This window comes from Microcebus murinus, chromosome 7, assembly GCF_040939455.1.
Source record: "Microcebus murinus isolate Inina chromosome 7, M.murinus_Inina_mat1.0, whole genome shotgun sequence".
Taxonomy (NCBI): domain Eukaryota; kingdom Metazoa; phylum Chordata; class Mammalia; order Primates; family Cheirogaleidae; genus Microcebus; species Microcebus murinus.
The window spans coordinates 41,978,450-42,000,327 of NC_134110.1; the positions used below are offsets into that span (position 1 = coordinate 41,978,450).

General features: G+C 47.3%; 1 protein-coding gene across 11 annotated transcripts in view; it reads left to right on the forward strand.

The window, feature by feature from the left end:
• The window catches only part of MTSS1 (MTSS I-BAR domain containing 1), a 154,891-nt gene extending 133,874 nt beyond the window's left edge, over nucleotides 1-21,017 (forward strand). For 2 of the 11 annotated variants that reach the window (XM_076005038.1, XM_076005039.1), the window contains 8 exons: nucleotides 4,780-4,937; nucleotides 6,078-6,185; nucleotides 7,489-7,586; nucleotides 10,298-10,505; nucleotides 13,572-13,691; nucleotides 15,956-16,129; nucleotides 16,496-16,658; nucleotides 18,105-21,017. In XM_076005038.1, coding sequence (XP_075861153.1) covers nucleotides 4,780-4,937; nucleotides 6,078-6,185; nucleotides 7,489-7,586; nucleotides 10,298-10,505; nucleotides 13,572-13,691; nucleotides 15,956-16,129; nucleotides 16,496-16,658; nucleotides 18,105-18,805 — 1,730 coding nt within the window. In that variant the 3' untranslated portion in view covers nucleotides 18,806-21,017. Of the gene's footprint in view, nucleotides 1-4,779; nucleotides 4,938-6,077; nucleotides 6,186-7,488; nucleotides 7,587-10,294; nucleotides 10,506-13,571; nucleotides 13,692-14,556; nucleotides 14,752-15,955; nucleotides 16,130-16,495; nucleotides 16,659-18,104 lie in introns of all 11 variants that reach the window. The other 9 variants (XM_076005037.1, XM_020289015.2, XM_020289012.2 and 6 more) reach the window with 5 other exon arrangements.
• Nucleotides 21,018-21,878: the final 861 nt, after the last annotated feature.

Genomic DNA, 21,878 nt, shown 5'->3' on the forward strand with positions numbered 1-21,878 from the left:
CTTCTGAATGAGGGAGACCACGGGCTGGATTCGAGCTATGCCTGTGACTAGCGTGGAGTAATTGTGGCCCTGTGTAAGCCACTTTGCCTCCTGTAGTCTCAGTTTCCCCATCTATCAAAAGGGGTATTAATTCCTGCCTTGAATGTTTATGTAAAGATTAAGGAAAATAAAGTGTGAACATTGGGAAGCTGATATGGGATCTTCATTTCATTCCAGAAAGCTTTGTGTAAACTCTCAGTACTTAATTAAAAGAAAAAAATTCCTTCATCCTTTAGGGATGCTGCTTTGGCCCATGGCATGGTGCCCGTTTATCGTGCTTTGCCCCAGGAATGTTTTCTGCAAAGAGAATAATCACGATCTTCCCTGGGGGAGGAGGGTAACAGGTTCTTGGCTGTTGTTCATCAGAATTCCCCAGCATGAATATGCCACAACTTGGAAATTGGCAGTTGCAAAAAAAATTCTTAAGACTGAGGATGACTTAGATTTTATAGAAAAGGCCAAAAGCAATTCTTAAGATTTTTGTCTGGAAAGCCCATCTATGGCACCCCCACCCCTTCTCCCTTTAACTGCTTGATGGAATTTGCTAGTTCTGAAGTGTTGGGCCAATTAAGGGCATGCTGCTTGAGGCCAGTGAGCAAACTCAGGGCAAATTGTTATATCAGCACCTCCTTCGATTGCAAATATTTGCACACCTGCTGTCCAGCCATGTGTGCTGAGTGAGAAGACATGGAACTAAGCAAAACACTCTTGGGTTCTGCCCTCGTGGGGCTGCACGGTCAGTATAAGAGACTGATGTCAATCAAATAACTAGAGAAATAAAGACGAAATTCCAAGTGGGGAGGAGTGCTGTGAAGGATAAGTATAAGGAACTTCCAAGATCAAGTAAGAGAATCCCAATCTGGGGAGAGGGTTCAAGGAGGGCGTCCCTGAAGGATCCAGAATTAAGCCAGACCTGCAGGATGAACTGGTGTTAGGCACAAGGAGGAGGAGAGTGTATGTGAAGATGAGACAGTGCCCAGACCCCAGAGGATGAAAGGGAAAGGGAGGGGAAGAGTGGCCCAAGAAGTCCGAGGCTGTGAGATGGACAGGTGGGACCCTGAATGCCTTGCAGGGCAGGCCATGTTAAGAACATTGGAGTATTCTTGAGAGCAATGGGAGGTATTGAAAAGGAGTGACAATATTTGCATTTTGAAAGTAATTCGGGGTTGCTCTGGGCGAGCTGGTCTAGGTGCAGTCGGGGTAATGCATTAGGGGCCATTGAAGCTGCCCCAGTGAGAGATCATGATGGCCCAGTGAGGGTGGAGGTAGCAGAGGTGAGACAAGCGGCTGGAACAAGTCCGCATGGGAGCAGGAATAGCCAGGACCTGTGCATAAGGAGTCAGCAGTGGAACGAATGGGCTTTTGTATATATTAAATCAGCGTCAGTACAACTCGGAATTTGTGGACCTCAGAAAAATCTTTATATCTTAAAACCAATACATCCAACTGGAACATGGAATAATTTCTTCCTCGTTTTTTTTTTTTTTATAAATATAATTATATGTTGTGTTAGTGGATTTAAGAAATAAACATTGTGTTTTTAGGTTATGATATATCCTGAATGGAATGTTCTCACTATAACTATAATTATAGCAGTCTTTACAGATTATACTTATTTTAGAATACTACAGTTTGAGAGACCTTTCATCATTACATAATACATATTTAACTTTGCTATAATCATAGAATAATTTAAATATGTACTTACCAAATTAGATAACTCTTGGTTCTGTTCCCTTCTTTCCTATGTAGATCTATTTTTTAATATATTATAGGTAGACATGTGTCTCATAACTTGTGAAAGGAAGTAAAGATACATATTTTTCTAATTTCTTATAACCACAGGTGGTTGTTTAAAACAATTGCTGCCATAGTCAAAGCACATCCAAGCAGGGTTGATCAAGCATTATGTATTTCAATCTGCCATCTCCCAACTTCCCGACACCCTTCCCTACCAAAGTTAAGAACATTCTGACATGGTCTGCAGCCTTCCATGTTTTGTTATTAAAGCATCATGGGAGAGATTGAGAGACATAAAGAAGCCTCCTAGACCAGCCCCAAACCACGTGGCCTCACCCAGCAAGGCTCGGGATTGGCCAAGCTATTTTGTAGGTTGCAGAGAAAAAGTAAGAGTTTATGGTGTTCCAGAGCTTTCCTACCAGTGGGCCTGCATCATGTGCACATTAAATACATGTGGATTCAGTTGCACAAGTCAGCATTTTAAAATAGGAGAAGAGAAAACCACAGTTTCACAGTGTTAGTGACAGCCAGCCTTCCCTCTGTGAGCCATCGGCCATAGGTGATAGGTCTCCATGAGAAGACCCCCTCGTAAGTGCCCCCAGAGAATGGGAGAATGCAATGGCTCAGGTGGCCAGGTTAATGTATAGGGATGACTCTTCCTACATCCTTGAGGGAGAAATTGAAGAAATGGTAAAGAATTACTCTGAGGAGTAGATGGTGACTAAATGGAAGAAAAGGTGAGTGGGTCACCTTGAAAATATGCTGAAACTTCTCAGGTAGCATATTTCTTACATACAGCAGTCCACCTCAGCCATAGAGAATATGTTCCAAAACCACAAGTGGATAACTGGAACCACAGATAGTACTGAGCCCTGTATATATTACACTGTGTTTTTTTCCTACATGTATATACCCATGATAAAGTTTAATGTATAATTTAGACACAGTAAGAGATTAACAACAATAACTAAATAGTACAGTTATAACAGTATACTGTAACAAAAGCTATGTGAATGTGGTGTGTGTGTGTCTGTCTGTCTGTCTCTCTCTCTCTCTCTCTCCCCCTCTGGTTTCTCTCCACCCCCAAATATCCCCTCGTACTATACTTCAGGTAACTGAAGCTGCATTAAGAAAAACTGTGGATACGCAGAGACTACTGTAATTGTTGGATAAAATTCCTCTGTGGACTTAGAGGCTATATTGTATATATCATATATTTGTACTCACTTGCCTGGTGAGAGAGTTATACACACAAAGTTGTGCATACTCTCTTCGATGTCCATGTAAGACATTTTCAAGGGTGATCTTGGACTGCATATAATTTTCTCATTATGTGCTAATTTGGAACTTGCTGATTGCCTTGAGAAATAACTTTTTCTTATTGGACTACCTTTTCTATTGGGATATTCTTTAAGCCTGTCTCTTGCTCCAAATTAAGTTTTCTCATCTGCTTATAAGAGAAAATACAGAATACATTCCTACATCTAAGACAATTTTCCCTGACCGTTTCTTTCTTAAAACCAAATGGCACATTGCATTTAATGTTCTCTATGTCATTCTTACGAGAGGCAGATGGTAACAGGTAAAGGCCCTTCCTACAAGGCGGTGGAATTCATTCCCTCGGCTGGAGGTGGTGGGGCAGAGGAGAACGGGCTGTGTGGGTGTACTGTGGCTCTGAGCCTTGCTGCCAGTGGCCTTGGATGAGTCCCTTCACTTCTCTAGGTCTTGACCTCCATGGAAACACGAGCATCTTGGCCCAACTGGATAACCCCTAAGGCTCCTCCTAGCTTTAACGTTCTGAGTTTAAAACTATTAGATAATTCTTGAACCCTTGGCTCTGTACACACGTGACATTGTACTGGGGGCTGTGCTGGGAAAGGCCAAAACCCTGCCCTGAAGGAGTTTAGAAATTCTCTCTCTGGTTTAGGTGATAGGTGACACACCACATGGGGAGCCCAGTGTGGAAGCCCATGAGCTGGTTTCCCCTGTGGTCACACCGCTGTCGCCACCTGCAGATCAGACTACAGTAGCTGCTCCCACAGGTGCAATGCCTGTTTGCCCATGTTTATCTTCTAGTGCAGCTAATGACTTCTGCAAAGGGCCAAATAGCCGTGGTCTCAGGGCCAAGCTGTCTGTCTGTTTCACACTATTCCACTCTGCCACTGTTGGAAGAGCAGGTGTAGGCAACATGTAGATGAATGCACATGGCTGTGTTCTAATAAAACTTTATTTACAAAGATAGTTTACTGACCATGTTTTGGAGTTGTTTAAAAGGTTAACATCCTGTCTTAAAGTCAACGGTTGTCTCCATATAACTGAGGTCTGGGGACCTGGCCAGACAATTCCCAAACATGGGCCAGGCATAGCAGAGACTCTGCCTTCAGTTTTGCACCAGAGAAGGTCTTTTTGTTACTGGGCTCCTTTTACAGGAAGAGCATTCAGGACTCTCCACTAGGGACTTAAACTAACTGCCAAGGATCCCCAGGGGGCCCAAAAGCCAGGAGAGCTGCTGCTTGCCACCTTTGTCTTCAGGGACAGAAACGTCTGCCCAAAGTCTCCTTGACTCAGGTCAACCCAACAAAGCCAGCTTGTGCCCATTTTTGGAAACATCCATAGCCCTTACCTTATTTCTACCTCGCTTAGCCTCTTCAGAATGTTCTAAAAAGAAAGAATACTGTCTGGCTATGTGTCCCAGGGTTTCGTTGGCAGAAGGCTCTGTGTGTGTTACGAAAGGCAAGAAGGCAAGTCATGAAGAGCCACCCCAGGAAATTTTCCATGTTATGAATAAACAGTATAAATATGCCCTTTGGGCATTGGAAATTAGAAATGGCTTGGCCTAGGAAAATAGCCACCTTAAATCCTTTTTGGGTATAAAGAAATAATTTATTTAAGTCCTGGAAAATTGTGGTTTTTGACTTCAGCAAGGACCCCAGGGAGGATTGCTTGTTCCAGAAGCTAGTGTTTCAGCAAGCCGTGCTTGGGTCTTTGTTTTTTTTTCAGGGAGAGGTGACATCCAGCCTCAGTTGGACAGCGCCCTCCAAGATGTCAATGATAAATATCTCTTGTTGGAAGAAACAGAAAAGCAGGCCGTCCGGAAGGCTCTGATTGAAGAACGAGGCCGATTCTGCACCTTCATCTCCATGCTGCGGCCAGTGATTGTAAGTGTGGAGGAGGCTTTCCCTCTTTATGGGTCACCCAGAGTCTGCTGCGTGTCTGGAATCGTGACGGTGGTGTCACTTGTACAGACCAGCGATTCTCTGCAGGGTGCTGAGAGCACATGGCCTGCTCCCCCTTCACAGTTCTTAGCACCAGTTATTCTACTTTACTTTTTCTCTCCAAGCCAGGAAAGCCCTAGAAGAGTGGTTCTCAAAGTGGGGTCCCCAGGTCTGCAGCATCACCTGGGAACTGGTTAGAAATGCAAGTTCTTGGGCCCAGCCTGGATCCACTGAATCTAAAACTCTGGGGGGGGGGACCCACTCATCTGCTTTTTAAACAAGCTCTCCAGGTGGTTTGGAGACTTACCATTCATGCTGAATATCAAGGAATGACCGTAAGGTGGATGTAGGAAGAAGCTCCATGAATCAGTTCCGACTTGACTTTTTAGTAAATCATTTGCATCCCATAATTGGTAACTTCTGCCGTGAGCATTCTTGAATCTGATAAGGCACCAGCTCAATTCCTCAGCCCTAGCAAAGCATCTGGATTCGAGTCGTTGCCCTGAGCATAGAACTTTTCCATGGAGCGTTCTTGCTGGGGCCCGCTGTCCCAGCCTGGCATTTTGGCAAAGTGAATGGGATATTTCTTTAATAGTTCCTGGCTCCCACCTTACTTGCCATTTATTAAGTTGGTGGAACAACAGAAGAGAGAGGGGGATGGTTAACCTCTGTTGAACACACATGAACTTCACAAAGGTCTGGACCAAGGTATCTCCAAGTCGTGTCATCCACTGAAGCTGAGCCAGTTCAGAAAGGGGCCTTAGCGCGTGGGGGGGGGGGAATGCTGTGGCATGCCGTGAGGGCATGCAGTCCCACGACCCGTGCAGGCCTGGCACTCCCCCACACGTGTTCACCACGGTCCCTGGCACATGGGTCACTCCACAATGATGGCAGATGTCTTTTTCCTTTCCATTTCCCAAAAGAAAGGGCACATAGTGCCTTCAGCAGAGATCTTCCTGTCCCACGGTGCCTTTTCTGAATGGTCGAAAGGGTCATACAGTGACCCTAATAAAAACAGTTGGAGTAAGACGATGAAGTGAATCACTCATGACAATAATGCATTATGAATGGCTTTTCTTCCAGGAGGAAGAAATCTCAATGCTGGGGGAAATAACCCACCTTCAGACCATATCGGAAGATCTAAAAAGCCTGACCATGGACCCTCACAAACTGCCCTCCTCAAGTGAACAGGTAGGAGTCCTGGGTTAAGCACTCAGGGGAACAAAACACAGAGAGAAAAGTTCAAGGCCCTGAGTGTTGTTCCTCGTGGCATTTATCATATCTCAATTCCTATTCATGTGTCACCGTGTTCTTTACATTGTAATATATGGTCGTCGTCATAGCTGGCCATTGGGTGGGACCTGCTGTGTGTTAGGCACTGTCCCGAGGTCTTTACCCAGACGTCCTCAGTTCATCTTCATGTTACGCCCATCTTACGGAGGAGGACAAGGAGGCACTGAGAGATGAAGTCACTTAACCAGCTTCGCCTAGCTAGTAAGCAGTGGAACTGGGACTTGAACCAAGTGGTCGAGTCCCAGATGCCATGCACTTAACCACTGTGGTCATCCAGCCTCTAGGAGTAAACCCTCATAGGAACATGACAGTGGTATGTTTTGGTTGTCATTGTCAGAACAGTCTCCATTTCTCTCATTCTAATTGAGCAATGCATAGAGATCACTCTTGTCTTTTGAAAACGATGACATTTTTTATGCTTTATTCATTTGGTTCATGTCACATACCACTATACCAAGTGTGAAGAGACACATTTGGTGCAGCAGCTGAAGAAGCACATGCCCTTTGTATACAATTCTTATGGATTCCTTGGAGAGCCAGCTCAGAAGACAAATTTGGGAGCTTGTATTCTCTGTTCTGTGAAATTGCTTTCATTAGACCAGAACATGCATGCATTCACTCAATAAACAGACATTTATTGAGTGTCTCTTATGTGAATAAGAGGTGGACCTTATGCTCAAGTGGCTCTTTGTCAAGCAAGGGAGGTGGCCGTAGGAATAATTGTGACAGATATGGCTTGCTTTTGATTCTGTCGGGCTCTCAAATTTCTAGTCCTGGTCAAATAGGACCCAAGTGATCATTGAATATCAAGTGGTTAAAATGTATGATTAGTAAGTCCGGAAACCATTATTGCCTTATTGGTGCTGCCTTGGGTATAAATGGCTCTTGTAAATTGTTAATGGGTCACTGTAGTTTTTTTTTTTTCTCCTCTCCCTCTGATATTTCATGGTTGTCCTTTTCCTTCCCCCCCTCCCATTAATTATAGTTGTGCTTTTTTTTCAGAAAAAGATTATGACAATTCATGGTTTGGTGGTATAGTTCTGCAATTAAAGAAAAAATTTTTTTAACTTAACATTGTTTTTCTTTAATCCTACCCCTTGTGATGGCAGCATTCTGATGTTATGGTAGATGTTAAGATTTGATGGCTAATGATTCCTTCCCTTCTTGGCACCTCACTTACCCAGCTGGCTCTGTCCCCTAGGTGATTTTGGACTTGAAAGGTTCTGATTACAGCTGGTCCTATCAGACGCCACCCTCTTCCCCCAGCACCACCATGTCCAGAAAGTCAAGTGTCTGCAGGTAAGTGAAGCTGGAGTCCACTCCCGCTTTCAGGACAGGTCATTTTTCCTTAGGCTAATGTGGGCAGTAGAGCCAGTCTTTATCTCTTTGAATGGCTCATTTTCAACAGGAAATGGAGAGATGATCAGTGGAAAGAATGCTAGTAATTTTGGTCTCACTCTTTAGTCTCTGGATTAATTTTGGATCAGAAAGAAAACCCCATTAGTCCTAGACTAGTGGATGTACCTCGCTCTCTCTCACTTGCATGTTGGAGGGATTTTCCAATTTTATGAGAGCGAATTTGATTCTCCCGTTTAGCAGAGTGAAAACCAGAAGGACTAAAAAGGTGTGAGCCTCGGTTGATTCTTATACAGGCTGAGCTCCTTGTTGCCAGAACAAGTGAAAGAAGTAACAATGGCGTGTGCCCTCATTTTCCCCTCAAACTTTTGTCTTAGGGTTTCTTTTTTTTCCTCTTTTTTTGAGGCAGAGTCTCACTCTATTGCCCAGGCTAGAGTGCCATGGCGTCAGCCTAGCTCACAGCAACCTCGAACTCCTGGGTTCAAGCAATTCTACTGCCTCAGCCTCCCAGGTACCTGGGACTACAGGCATGAGCCACCATGCCCAGCTAATTTTTTCTAAATATTTTAGTTGGCCAATTGATTTCTTTCTATTTTTAGTAGAGATGGGGTCTCACCCTTGCTCAGGCTGGTTTCGAACTCCTGACCTTGAGTGGTCCTTCTGCCTTGGCCTCCCAGAGTGGTAGGATTACAGGCGTGAACTACCACGCCTGGCCTGTCTTAGGGTTTCATAAGGTAAATAGAGTTCTTGCTCTGTTGGCCAGTACTATCACTGCAATTACCACCACCACCACCACCACCACTGCTCTGTTAACTGGTACCATTACCTATTGCAACATATTCAGAATCTTCTGGAATAGTTCTGCCTTCTGCAGAACTGTTGCCTAGCAGTCTTTTGTCAGAAGACCGTTCTTGGTTTTCTGACTAGGAAAGTTCATCCTCCTCAAAAGATGGAAACATGATATATCACTTACTTTTCTTGGTATGCTAGTCCTGCTAATGTTTTTATTTAAGTTTTTAAAGCCAAATGAGTTTCTGCTTTGTGTGTATTAGCACTGAGAGCAAAGAGCTGCTACATTTGTACTTGGGGATGTCCGTGTATACCCTGCTATATGTTTCTTTTCACACTTGAGCTTGTACAATATACACTTAACAGGAAGTTCAAACTTAAGATGGAACATCCTGACATTCTGCCCCTGAAGATGTTGATTGGTTTCTTGTCATTTTTAATAGGCTCTGTGGGGGGTAGAGAGAGGAAAAGAGAAACAAGCTTATTTTCTTTTTGGTAGCCGAGAAAAATTTCTCTCATTAGTACAAAACAAAGTTGTGTGGGTATCTTTTCTTCCTTACAATTTTAGTTTAAGTAGAAAACCATGTTGCACTGACATTTGCAACTATGAGGCAGCTGGGGTGCAGTTGTCCTGAGCTTTACTGCCTGTTCCCAAATGCCCTCTTCTGATTGATTGGTGAGAAAGGCAAAAGTCATGATATTTACCCCTGATAAATACGATTTTTCCTCCAGCACATTCCCTTTATCCATCTGGACATTTGCACCGTGTAATCTTAGCGTAGGACAACCACGCCGTCCTTGACTACCTTGTTAGCTGCCAGAGTTTGCAAAACAAATTATTTTGCAGCATTAGGAGCAGAACCACAGACTTTCCAATCCCAGGCTGGGTTGTTTATTTCAGCCCTTCAGGTGTTTCTACAATTGCCCTTTATATATTTCAACTCTGCTTGTTTGGCCCATGGGACTCTGTTCAGTTTTCTCTTTTTCATAATTTGAGTTTTCTACAGCTTGTAGAGTGTGTTTCTTGGGACTAGAGATGGAATGCAGATAGAACACCTAGTGGGGGTGTGTCATGATTTTGACATCCTGTTTACTGTTCCATCTCAGAAGCAAACATTTGAAAATTGATTGCCTTTAGTCACTGAAAGCTGCTTGCCTGTTGCCAGGTGTACTATTATTATACCAGACCCATGGAGAGTTTAACAGAGAAACACCTGGGGTCAGGGTAAAACCACTAATGAAAGAATCCCTTTGTCAATAAAAGGTAACACACATGCACACAAACATACTGAGTTGATTTGCTGAGGTTCTCTTTGATGATCCTCACCAGGCACCCCCCAGAGGTGAAGTCACTGCAGGGAATCCATGGACATGGTTGGCTGTGTCAACCTTAGTCATCTGGACCCAGATGGTCCATCTAAGGACATTCTGACCACGTCATGCTGAAGCCTTAGTGGGTTTGCCACAGGGTCATGGTTCCTGCAGGCAGATGAGTGGATAAGATTAGCCCTGTCCCTTTTCATGCCACTGTCATCGGCTGCCCTAGCTTTGGTGGTAGATGACACAGCAGAGCTGATTTTAGCAGCCCTTGATTTTTAGCATGCCAGACCCCCGTCTTAAGAATGCCACGTTGCACTCAGAGACCTGAGTCCTGGCGGCTATTTTTCCCCCTTGCCCACGTGAAAAAAGCCTTTTGTTTACCAGCTTAATGACCTGGTGTCCTGAAACATGTCTCACGGTTTGTGCTGCTTCTGAGCACAGAGAACTGATCGCATTATGCCCTGCTTCTTCCCCCTCTGCCCCTCTCCCCTTCCTCTCACCCCCCCACCTTCGGCATCCCCCACCTCTGCCCGTCCCCACAGCAGCCTGAACAGCGTCAACAGCAGCGACTCCCGGTCCAGCGGCTCCCACTCGCATTCCCCCAGCTCGCATTACCGCTACCGCAGCTCCAACCTGGCCCAGCAGGCGCCCGTGAGGCTCTCCAGCGTGTCCTCCCATGACTCGGGATTCATATCCCAGGACGCCTTCCAGTCCAAGTCACCGTCCCCCATGCCGCCAGAGGCCCCCAACCAGGTAAGCGTGCCCGGGCTCCAGGAGCAGCCGTCACCCCTGGTGCCCTGACCACTGTGAAGGGCCTCAGCTTGGACAGACCCCTGCCTGCTGACTCGAGAAACCTCTGGTTTAATTTCTCATCTTTGGCTGTGTCGATCCCCAAAGGCAGAGCCTGTAAGTTGGGTCTGCAGCCTGTTCTGCATGGTGGTAACGCCTGGGGGGTTACCACATTGATCTGGGGAGCTCTCGCACCTAAGTAGACAGACTAAAAGAACTTGGCCATTCTCTGGCGACACTGTAAGTGCCCAGCCTGGCGTGATGCTGTAATTAACAGGCACCCGGGCGACAGGGCCACCCTCAGTTGTCCCACTCAAGCTCTCCCTGAATGGCTGAGATTTTATCATTGCATAGTAGCGCTTCAGACACCCTTCCTTGGCACTCTCGGGTTCCCTTTATCTGCCTCTGCAGATAACGCTGTCGCACTTTGATCTGGGAGAAGGGGCGGTGTGGGTTCGATGGTGCTAGGAGCAGCCCTGCCCGATGGTTCCAGCTGGAGCCGCAAGCGCGAGCTGGGGCGGGCGTCGGAACACTCTTCCTGTGCATGGTCAGTGTATGTGACCCCCTCTCTGTCCTCTCTCCCTTAGTGCCACTGGGTGTCCTCTGGCTGAACGCTTAGCAGCACAGCATCCAGAATGCTGGGTGCCCACAGCGCCACCTGCTGGGAAGCCTGTGCCAGAGCGCCGCAGGCCCTGCCTCGGCTCAGGGCTCCCTTTAGCATTTTTCAGCCATCCTGGGGCACTGTGGCCTCTCTGTCTGTTCCTTGGCTGGACACTCGGTTTCACATGGAAACACATAGAGCCAGGAGCCACGGCTCTAGTTTTAAAGTGCTTGTCCCAGCTGTGGTGCTTTGGCTTGCTCTGTGAGGTGTCCCCCAGCCCCGCCATGTGCTGTACTAAACCATACCTGTGTGGCTTGCAAGCAGGAGCCTGCGGGTCCTCTGAGGCTGTTCTAATGTGTCGCATAATTGTGCATTCGGTTTTAATCGACTGAAAATTAACGTGCTGTGGTGCACTGACAGCCCTTCCTAAAACAGGGAGGCACGTGCTTTGGCCTTCCCATCCCCAAACCGCGTGTGCACATCGGGCTGAAGCAGAGTGTTTCTGCCTCCGATAACTGGAGGAAAGCAACGGGGGTGTGTTGGGTTGACTTAAATCTGAAAGCCCATGCCCAGGACATGCTTGGATAGCAACTCTAGGCTAGTTCTAATGAGCTCAGGATGCTACAAAATTTAATCGAATTCTATCTTTAAAAAAAGGCCTTATGGCTCCTTAGAATGATAGAGGGGAAATTGAAGGAAATTGTACAAATCACATGAACCAGAAGGTACAGTGTCCTGAAGGTGGCGTTATTGAGGGGGGGAAGGGAGCACACCCCTGGGGCGGGGCAGGAACCCTCATCTCCCCGCCCCGTGCACGGGTCTAGACCGAGGCCAAGCGATGGAGTTCGTTCCGAGTCCGCCCGTTTTCTTGCCTCCACTCTTTCCCCATTGTGCCTTAACCCGCCTATGCCCGGGAGTGGGGCCGCGTCTTAAGTGAGGGTCTCTCCCTAGAGCCGTTCACTCCATCTGAAGCAAGAGGTTCTTTAGAAAAAAATGAGCAGAAGTCAAAAGAAATGGGGACCTGCAGTCCTGGGGCGGGTCGCCCCATCTTGAATTAGAGGAACCAAGATAAACAGTCCTGATAAATTATAATAAGTGGCTCTTACTTACATCTAAAGATGAAAAAAGAAAATTGAAGTTTAGCGGGCTTTACGTCCACAGTCACTCAGCTGGAAAGTGGCAGAAACGTGACTTTAAACCTTAGCACTCCAGGTCTGGGCTGCTGAGCAGGCCGTGCTCGCGGGGTGCAGCGGGGACGTCCGTCCACCGTGTGGCCTCTCCTCGCTGCAGCCCACGCGGGCCCCCGAGTTATTGATTGTCTTTTTGGTCCCTTGCCCTTTCAGGACAGGAAAGCTAAACCTTTGTCCCCTTCTTTCTTTTGTGGGTGAAAGGGACAGAAACGTGAATCTGGCCTCCTTGACAGTGAACGCAGGAGCACTTTCCGCAGCAGAGAAGCGTGGGGCTGCGGCCGGCAAGCCAGAGAGCACAGCTAGCAGTGACAAAACTTAGAGCAAGTGCCTGGGTGGACACAAGGCAGTACCCGGGGACACAGTTTACATGAAAGAGATGGTCATTGTCACTCATCCATTTAGTATTTCTTAAGCACTTGCCTTGTGCCAGGTCCGAGACTGGAAACTCAGTGTAATGGTGAGCTCACAGGAGCCGTCCCTCTGCCTCAGCCGAGGGGCAGAAAGCCAAGCTGGGAGCCTGTGTCCTGGCTGACATTAGGAGCCTGGCGGGGACTCAGGTTTATGTAGATGAGCATGAAGGTGTTTTCCCAAATGAGGCCCCTCTCGACGCTTCCTCCCTCCCCACAGTGGCCACCAGAAACATTGCACTGACCACAGGCCTTCCCTGCTCCAAACCCTCCCTTCTGGACCCAGAGGCTGCATTTGATGAAGAGGGAATCCAGGAAGTAGAGCCATTGTAGGCAGACCTGTAGCAAAAGCCCAAGCCAGGGGTCAGCCCTCATGCGATAAATAATGCCTGTGCACACGAGAAACGTGACAGGCAGGGCCTCCCTGGGGACCTGGGCCTGTGGCACATGAAGAAAAGCCCAGGAGAACACAGCATTGCTGGGACTTCCAGTGCCATGACCGGATGCCCCAGTGCCAGGCGCACTTCTGGGTGCCAGCAAAGGACACGATCCGTGTCCTCTGCAGCCCTACAACCCAGCGCGTCTGGGGCTGGCTGGGTATTGTGCTTCCTTTCAAGGGCTTGCAAACCTCTGTGCGGGTGCAACTTTGGGGAGAAAGTAACCCTAACCCTCTGCTTCTCTCATTCTTCCCTCTTCTGTGTATATGTCTGTCTCTCCCTCTCTCTGTGCGTGCCCTCCCCACCCCCACTTCTTTCTTTTTTATTATTATAATTTGGTGGCGTGTGGTTCGGTTTCTGTCCGGTCCCCTCGTGTGGTCCCTCCCCCGCTGCAGAACTCGTCCAGCTCGGCCTCCTCCGAAGCCTCCGAAACCTGCCAGTCAGTGAGCGAGTGCAGCTCTCCCACCTCAGTCAGCTCGGGCTCCACCATGGGCGCCTGGGTGTCCACAGAGAAGGTGACCGCCCAGGTGGCAGCCACGGCGGCCCTGGTCTCCCTCCCCCGCCCACCCCCCGACCCCTGCCTGCCGTGTACACAGGCATCACAGACACAGGAACCTGCAAACTCAGAATCGATACCAAGCGTGGGCTCCTCTTGGGGACAGAGGGTGGGACGAGGCTGAGGGTTTTTTCTAGAATGAGCGCCTGGCTGTGGAACAGTGACCGTGTGGTCGTCCCGAGGGAGAGGAAGGGGTATGGGGAATTTGGAGGTGTGAAGGCATCTTCCCAGATCAGGTGTTGTGTGCACATCCATCTCTCCTGCCGTTCCCTGGCCCCCACCGGACCACTGGACGGGACATGTCACTGTGTCAGAAGCTGTGTGCTTTTCTTTGCCTTTTAGTTTGCAAACCCCTGCCCCCTTCCCTTGATTCAGAGTCTGCTCCTGATCCATGTGATGATTTTGGAAACCTAGAATGAACTGATTCATCTGAAGCCGCTGTAGCATTTTTTAATTTGCATAATGAGATGAGCAAAAAATCACTCTCACCGTGAAATTAGGCTTTGTTAGTTATGTAATCAAAAACCATTGAGAACGCCACCAATTAAGGACACTGATCAGTTTCCAAACTATTCTCCATGTAGGTCAAATATTTCCTTGACTAAATACTTATTTGGTGTCAAATGCTTGTGCATTCTTTGCACCCTGGCTCGTTTCTCTTGCATCATGGGTCATCTGTGAGCAGCAGAGCCCCCTTTGTTTTATTTATACATATTGAGGTTTCCCCCTCCCTTGAATGTCAATGCCATCTTGTACCTCCACACTCATCCTGTTATATTAATTTTTTTTTCCTTTTTTCCCCCCCTTGTTTGTTTTGTTTCCAGTTGTCTAACGGGTTTTCTCACTGTAGTTTATCAAGTGATTCCCACGTGGGGCCCGTGGGTGCAGGCCTTTTCCCCCACTGCCTGCCTGCCTCCCGCCTGCTCCCTCGGGTCACCTCTGTCCACCTTCCAGACTACGCTCATTATTACACCATTGGGCCCGGCATGTTCCCGTCATCTCAGATCCCTAGCTGGAAGGTTTGTGTCTCTCCTCCCCGCTCCTGTCCTCTCCTCCTGTCATTGCCTCTGTGCTCACCCCTCTTCTGTTCCACCATCCTCACCCTGGTTCTCCCCTCGCCCTTCCTCTCACACTCTGCCTTCTTCCCCATAACGCCTCTCCCTCAGTCAGTTCCCACTGGGGGAGAACCGGAGAGCAGCGGGCAGCTCCAAGACAGCGATTTCCACGTGGCGCTGGTCAGTTCCCAGTTAAAAGGCCCAGTTCCACGTCTAGCTGCCATCTGCTGGGTTTATCCCCTCCTGGGGCCCGCCCGAGGGCTCGGCATTATCAGAGGCCGCTCTAGGTGGCTGGGAGGGTCTGTCCTCCTCAGCCGTGCTCCCCAGACGTTTCCCCTAGCGAGTCCTCTGCTGGGCTATGGGAACAGAGCCGTGACCCAAAGTATGTTTTGGGTCATTGCGTTTAACTTACAAGTGCACGCAGACTTAGTTTTCAGTCTTGATTGTTTTATGTTAAAGCATAGTTACTTTAATATATAAAAACGAAGTTTTACAATTATCTCCTGGCAAGTTCAGTGAGTGCTCCAGGGAGATACTATGCTTTATTTTGAGCACTTTGTTTTGATATTATACTATGTTTTGAGAGGAGGACCCAGATGTGAAAAGTAGGTCCCTCGGCTGCCAGCTTTTTGGGCAGATTTTGACTTCAGCCCTCACAGGTTGCATGGACTTCTCAAAACTCCTCAAAGTCTTTCTGCTGACCCTGGGAACCTTCCCTTCCTAGCTGGGGACGTGAGAGGACAAGGTCCCACTGTGCCCTTTGAGGCCAGCTTCCCGGGCATCAGAGGCCCAGCTGCAGGGAGAGCGGCTGGCGTCGCCCTAGTGCCCCCTGGTGGCCACTCCATGAACAGGCCGGTTGCTAAAGGAGACAGAAGGGCTGGACGTGCTCCCCTGGCTGGTGCCCTTAGCATATGTTGGCCACCTGTTAGGTGGCTGTTAACTAAGAGTCTCCTGCTGCCTGCCTGGTGGGTGAAGGGTTTTCATCTCTGGGCAGTAATGAGGAAAAAGGGAAGTACCCAGGAGGCCCCCGAAGGGTTTTCCACCCCCCGCCCTGCCCTGCCCTGCAGAGGCCTGCTGGCTTGTCCCAGCCTGAGCTTACCCCAAGGGTCACTGCAGCCCTCCAACTGGAGGCAGAGGCGTGGCCCCTGACCACACTTGTTCTGCTTAGGACTGGGCTAAGCCGGGCCCCTACGACCAGCCTCTGGTGAACACTCTGCAGCGCCGCAAAGAGAAGCGTGAGCCGGACCCCAACGGGGGAGGACCCCCTGCCGCAGGCGGCCCGCCTGCCACTGCCGAGGAGGCTCAGAGACCGCGGAGCATGACTGTGTCTGCTGCCACCAGGGTGACGCTCTTGTTCTCTATAGTTTGTTGGGTCCACTTAGGCCCAACTGGGTGCTGAGGCAGCCTTGCAGCTAGAGGGACCTGGGCTCCATTCCCTCACTTCCTGTCCTGCGGCATGTAGAAGTCCCCTGGGAAAAAGCCTTTTGTGGAAACAAGACACCTAGAACTTTCTAGAACCTGGGTAGGACCCAAGCAAGTCAGTAGCGCCCTGGGACCACAGAAATGTGCTGCTCACAGGACAGAATAGGAGTGGCATTGAGTCCTCCTAAAGGCAATGTGTGGACAGGCTCTGGGGACGCCAGGTGGGGGTTCATGGCCTTCGTGGCTTGTCTGTAGGGACACCGTCTCTCTCTCCTCCATCCTGCAGCCTGGTGAGGAGATGGAGGCTTGTGAGGAGCTGGCCCTGGCCCTGTCGCGGGGCCTCCAGCTGGACACCCAGAGGAGCAGCCGGGACTCGCTTCAGTGCTCCAGTGGCTACAGCACCCAGACGACCACCCCGTGCTGCTCTGAGGACACCATCCCCTCCCAAGGTACGGGGCAGCCTGGAGTCGCGGTTGGACTTTCTGAGCAGCATGGGGGAGGAGAGGAAATCTAGTAGTTCATTTTAATCGCCTGTTACCCCCTGGCTAGCAGATGGGTGTCAGAATTGGTTTCATCATGTGGGTGTGCGGTGGAGAGTTGATCTGCAGTTGTCAGGTAGCTGCTGGGTGAAGAAGTGATCTGGACTTTTCACAGCTTTTTTCATTTTTCACCATGAGGGTGAGTCTGAATAGGGACACGTGCTGTTAGTAATAGCTTCATTTTTGTTTTAGCACTTTGTGCTAAGTACTTTGTATTTATTTTCCCATTTAATCTCTACAGTCTCTTGTGGGATAAGTTTTTTATCCCCATTTTACAGATGTGGAAACTGAGGCTCAGTAACTTGCTCATGTTCACACAACTAATAAATAGCAGAGCCAGAGTTTGAACCTAAGGCATGTTAGAGTCTCACACCCAAGCTCTTAACTCATTCCAGCCAAACTCCCTCGGACCTGCCTGCCTCACCCCAACCCCAGCACACACACACAGTGCAGGCAGGATGCAGATATCTGTAGCCGGAACATCTGTGACAATGGACCACAAGCTATTTTTGCCATCCATCAGTCAACGCCTCTCTGAGACACTGAGTCTCTGTGGATGGTGATTTTTGTTCCCCAAGACAAAATGTTTCTCCAGACAAAAATGTCTGGAGACATTTTTGGTTGCCACAACCGGAAGGATGCCACTGGCATCTAGTGGGCAGAGGCCAGGGATGCTACTGAACATCCTATAATACACAGCACACCCCCATCCCCTCCGCAACAGTGCCTCACGTGGCCCAAGTCGTCAGTGGTACTGCTGTTTGGAACCACTGCTGTGAGATGGTTAGTCTTTAAGCTTCCCCTCCCCGTCACCCTGAGACTGGCATTGTGCCTTTTCTTGAGAGGAAGTGAGCACGTGGCACTGATGGAACCTGTTGCTGTTCCTTGGTGTCAGGGTCTCCTTGCCAGTAGCTCCATTCTTTTTCTAGCCCCCACCTGACCAGTTAATTAACCAGGAGATGGAAAGGCCTGTGCTAGTGTGTTTGAGGTTTGTTTCTCATGTTGAGTTCCAGATAGGAGAATGATCTCCTTCATCTCTTTACTCCTTCCTGAGATGCCTGGAGGTAGCTTTGCTGCAACCTGGCAGTTTTCCCTTCTCCCCCACGTGATGATATTTGAGTGCCTTCCATGTCAAGCACTGTTCAGGTGCGTAGGACACATCAACGAACAAAGTGAAGATCCCTGCTGGGGGTTCTCAGTTGCTGAGGCTTGCTAAGGATAGGACAGAAAGCCAGGAGAAGCTTCAGATGAGACAGTGTGTGTATCCTGCTCCGTGTGTTTTTTGTCCTCCCAGCACAGAAGAATCAAAAAGCAAAGCTGCTGTCTTAGATGTGTCTAATCAAACTCTATCATCAGTTTCAGATTATGATTATTTCTCCGTGAGTGGTGACCAGGAGGCAGATCAGCAGGAGTTCGACAAATCCTCCACCATTCCGAGAAACAGTGACATCAGCCAGTCCTACCGACGGATGTTCCAAGCCAAGCGCCCAGCCTCGACCGCTGGCCTCCCCACCACCCTCGGACCTGCTATGGTCACCCCAGGGGTTGCAACCATCCGCCGGACCCCTTCCACCAAGCCTTCTGTCCGCCGGGGGACTATCGGAGCTGGCCCCATCCCCATCAAGACACCTGTGATCCCTGTCAAGACCCCGACCGTCCCAGACCTCCCTGGGGTGTTGCCAGCCCCTCCAGATGGGCCAGAGGAGCGGGGTGAGCATAGCCCCGAGTCGCCATCTGTGGGTGAGGGCCCCCAAGGTGTCACCAGCATGCCCTCCTCAATGTGGAGTGGCCAAGCTTCCGTCAACCCTCCACTTCCAGGCCCGAAGCCCAGTATCCCCGAGGAGCACAGGCAGACGATTCCAGAAAGCGAGGCTGAAGACCAGGAAAGGGATCCCCCAAGTGCCACTGTCTCCCCAGGCCAGATTCCAGAGAGTGACCCTGCAGACCTGAGCCCGAGAGATACTCCACAAGGAGAAGACATGCTGAACGCCATCCGAAGGGGCGTGAAACTGAAGAAGACCACGACAAATGATCGCTCGGCCCCTCGCTTCTCTTAGGCTCTCTTAGTCTCACAAGAAACGCTGCCAGTGGGGAATGAACTGTTTAATTAATAAAACCTAATTTGTCTTGATCCATTCCAATCTATAATCAAACAAAAGATTTTGTAGGCAACTCAGAATACAGCTCTTTTGAAAGTACTCAACACCTTTAGATAAGAATTAAAAGCAACATATGTAACTGACATAATCTTGATCTTTTAATTTGTAAATATTGACAGTTTTCTTTCTGCACATTTTAATCTTAGTTTCCCTTTTGATTTTTCTGAAGGTGCCAAATTCCATTTAACTTTTTTACAAGTCTTTGTAAAATTTTAAATGCATAAGGGAGGGGGGTTGGGGTAGGGGAACCATGAAGTAGTTAATTTCAGAAAAGAATTTACTATACTTCACTCTCTTCTTTTTTTTCCGCAAGCTTTTGTAGATGCATTGTAGTAGTCTAGCTTAGAAGCAAATTCAAGTTATTTTAATGTACAAACAAAATGGGTAAGAGGTAAAACCCTCAGTCAATATACTATGTTCTGAGGGGAAAAGCAGGAGTAACAGTTGATGAGCAATATTCAGAGTGAAGTAAATCTGGAAATGGTAGACTGTGTTGGGATTGGGGGGAGGGCCATGGGAGGGGCACACTGTCAACATAGCCGATCCTGTCACATTTAAGAGTAGCCTCGTAGGTTGAATTTCTAGTAGCTTCATGGTAAATGCATCCGAATAAGCCATACTGGATTGCAGTGTTTGTTTCTGTAGGGTGTTTAAGGACTTCCTTTCTCCCACGATTCCTCTTGACTGCACACAGCACCCACCTCCAATCCCGTGCATGCTGCTGCCACTGGGTAGACGTAGAATGCCCCACCTCAGTTTCTCGTTGATCGTACTCACTTTCATTGAATCCAAATACATCCAAAAGGGTAAGGCAGTTTAAAAAATGTGAAAACATTTTAAAATGATAGCAGGGAATTCTTAAGATATAGCAAATGCCTTTTACTTAACTGTGCCCAGCAGGCTGGGTGCGTTGAAAAGCCCAAATATTTTGAAAAAACTCGAGTGGATTTAACAAGGGTAACCAGCTTAGAGTCCAGCAACTTGCCAATGTGTTTACCAATTTAGGGGCTTGTTTTTCTTACCTTCTTTTAAATCAATAGCAGTTATAATTGGCTTCATATTAAACACTGAAGAGAGGGGGATTTGTTTGTCACTGGGAATCTTGACCACTATACTGTCCTTTTTTTTGTATTCTAGGTAATGTTTTTTGGAATGGATTTGTCTTTTCTTTTTTAAGTGGAAGTTAAATTTGTTATAATACCCATCCCTTAAAGCCAACAGAGATTTGTAGATTTAAAGGGATCACCTTTGGAGAAGGCAACAGTGTTTAAAAAAAGAAAGCAAGCCCTCTTAGCAGTTGTGTCACCCATTGGTGACCATACTTCTCGAGGACGAGGAGTTTGGTGGGTCCCACAACCCTGCAGATTTCTGTTGGCTCTGATCCTCAATGACATAATCTTATGCTTTAATACATAACCGCATTGGATGTGAGAGTAACGTACCTGTATAGTCACTGTTCTATATATTAACATTTAACACTGCTGTGATTGCTCAAGGACATTTTATGTTATGGCTTTAAAGCAAAGGCATGATTATTAGAAACTATTTAAGCTTTTTTCTTTGAAAAACAAGCTCCTTTTACAGAATATAAGCAACAGTAGTGCCTGTGGTTTAGCCCACCAATCTTGATGACTAAAAGTAGCTGATGCATTGTGCATATGATGCTTGAGATGGTTTTTGCAAAAGCAGAAATCGCTGCAAGGTAATCACAATAGATAAAAGTGGTATTTTAAACCTTTTGAAATAAATGGATGTAACTGTACCTTGGTACAGCTTTTCACTTGTTTAGTTTTTAAACGTTAGTATAATCGGAATAAATATAAAATGTTGCCAAATTCAATGTAGAAAGAATGTGACAAGACACCTTGGGTAGTTCTGTTTGTGTTTTTGCATATTGTAAAAGCAGTGTCACAGCTAAAAATAAAGAAATCCTTTCTAAAGGTAAATTATTGTGGTTTAGTTGCTAGTTTGTACTGAGAGTTGACCTCTCCCTGTGCAGTTTTTTGTTCTAAACTTGTATAAATAACAATTGTGTAATGTGTCTCCCTTCTACATTGTAACAATTGCTTCAGCCCACGTTATAAATAAAGAACCACTATAGAAAAAAAAAGTTCTGTATTTCAAGTCTTGTTAAAATTCAGTTTGAGGTCTTAGTCAAATGTTAGAAGATGGACTGAGACTCAAATTGAGCTTACTTGTAAAACTGACAAAATACTATTTTTGTGATGGTTGAGCCATAAGAACACTAGTTGCCTGAACTATTGTTTGACAACAGTTCCAATGAGTTACTGAGAACTAAAAGCATCCATTTGGGGTTGGCAGTTTTAAAAACTGCTTTACCTTAAAAACAAAAACTTCTTGAAACATTTAAAAGAGTTCTGCTACACCCTTACCTTTGAGTCTGCAGGCAATCTAAACTATGGTAGAGGAAGCAAAGCTAGAAAACTGGCTCTCAAATAAGTGTCACAAAAAGTTTTATCCTGGATTAGACACTTGAACCCCACCCATCTGAGGGAACTCCATAAAATCCATGCTTACTTGTTGCTATGTGCTTCTTAAGGAGAATTGTCCTTTTAATAAAAACTAAAATCCCCCATCGCTGGAATCTTTAGGGTATTCTAAGACCTCAGTATTTCTCTCTCCAGCTTTGCATGTTCCTTCCAGTCACTATAGGTAATTAAGCCTTCAACTTGAAGGTTTATTCATCTCAGTCTTCAGAGTAAATCTTGTAACTGGTTCTGCTCCAAAGTTTTCCCTTACTGATAATGTGCTCTTAATATTATTATTATTATTTATTTTTTTTTTTTTTTTGAGACAGAATCTCACTTTGTTGCCCAGGCTAGAGTGAGTGCCGTGGCATCAGCCTAGCTCACGCAACCTCAAACTCCTGGGCTCAAGCGATCCTACTGCCTCAGCCTCCTGAGTAGCTGGGACTACAGGCTATAGGCATGCGTCACCATGCTCGGCTAAA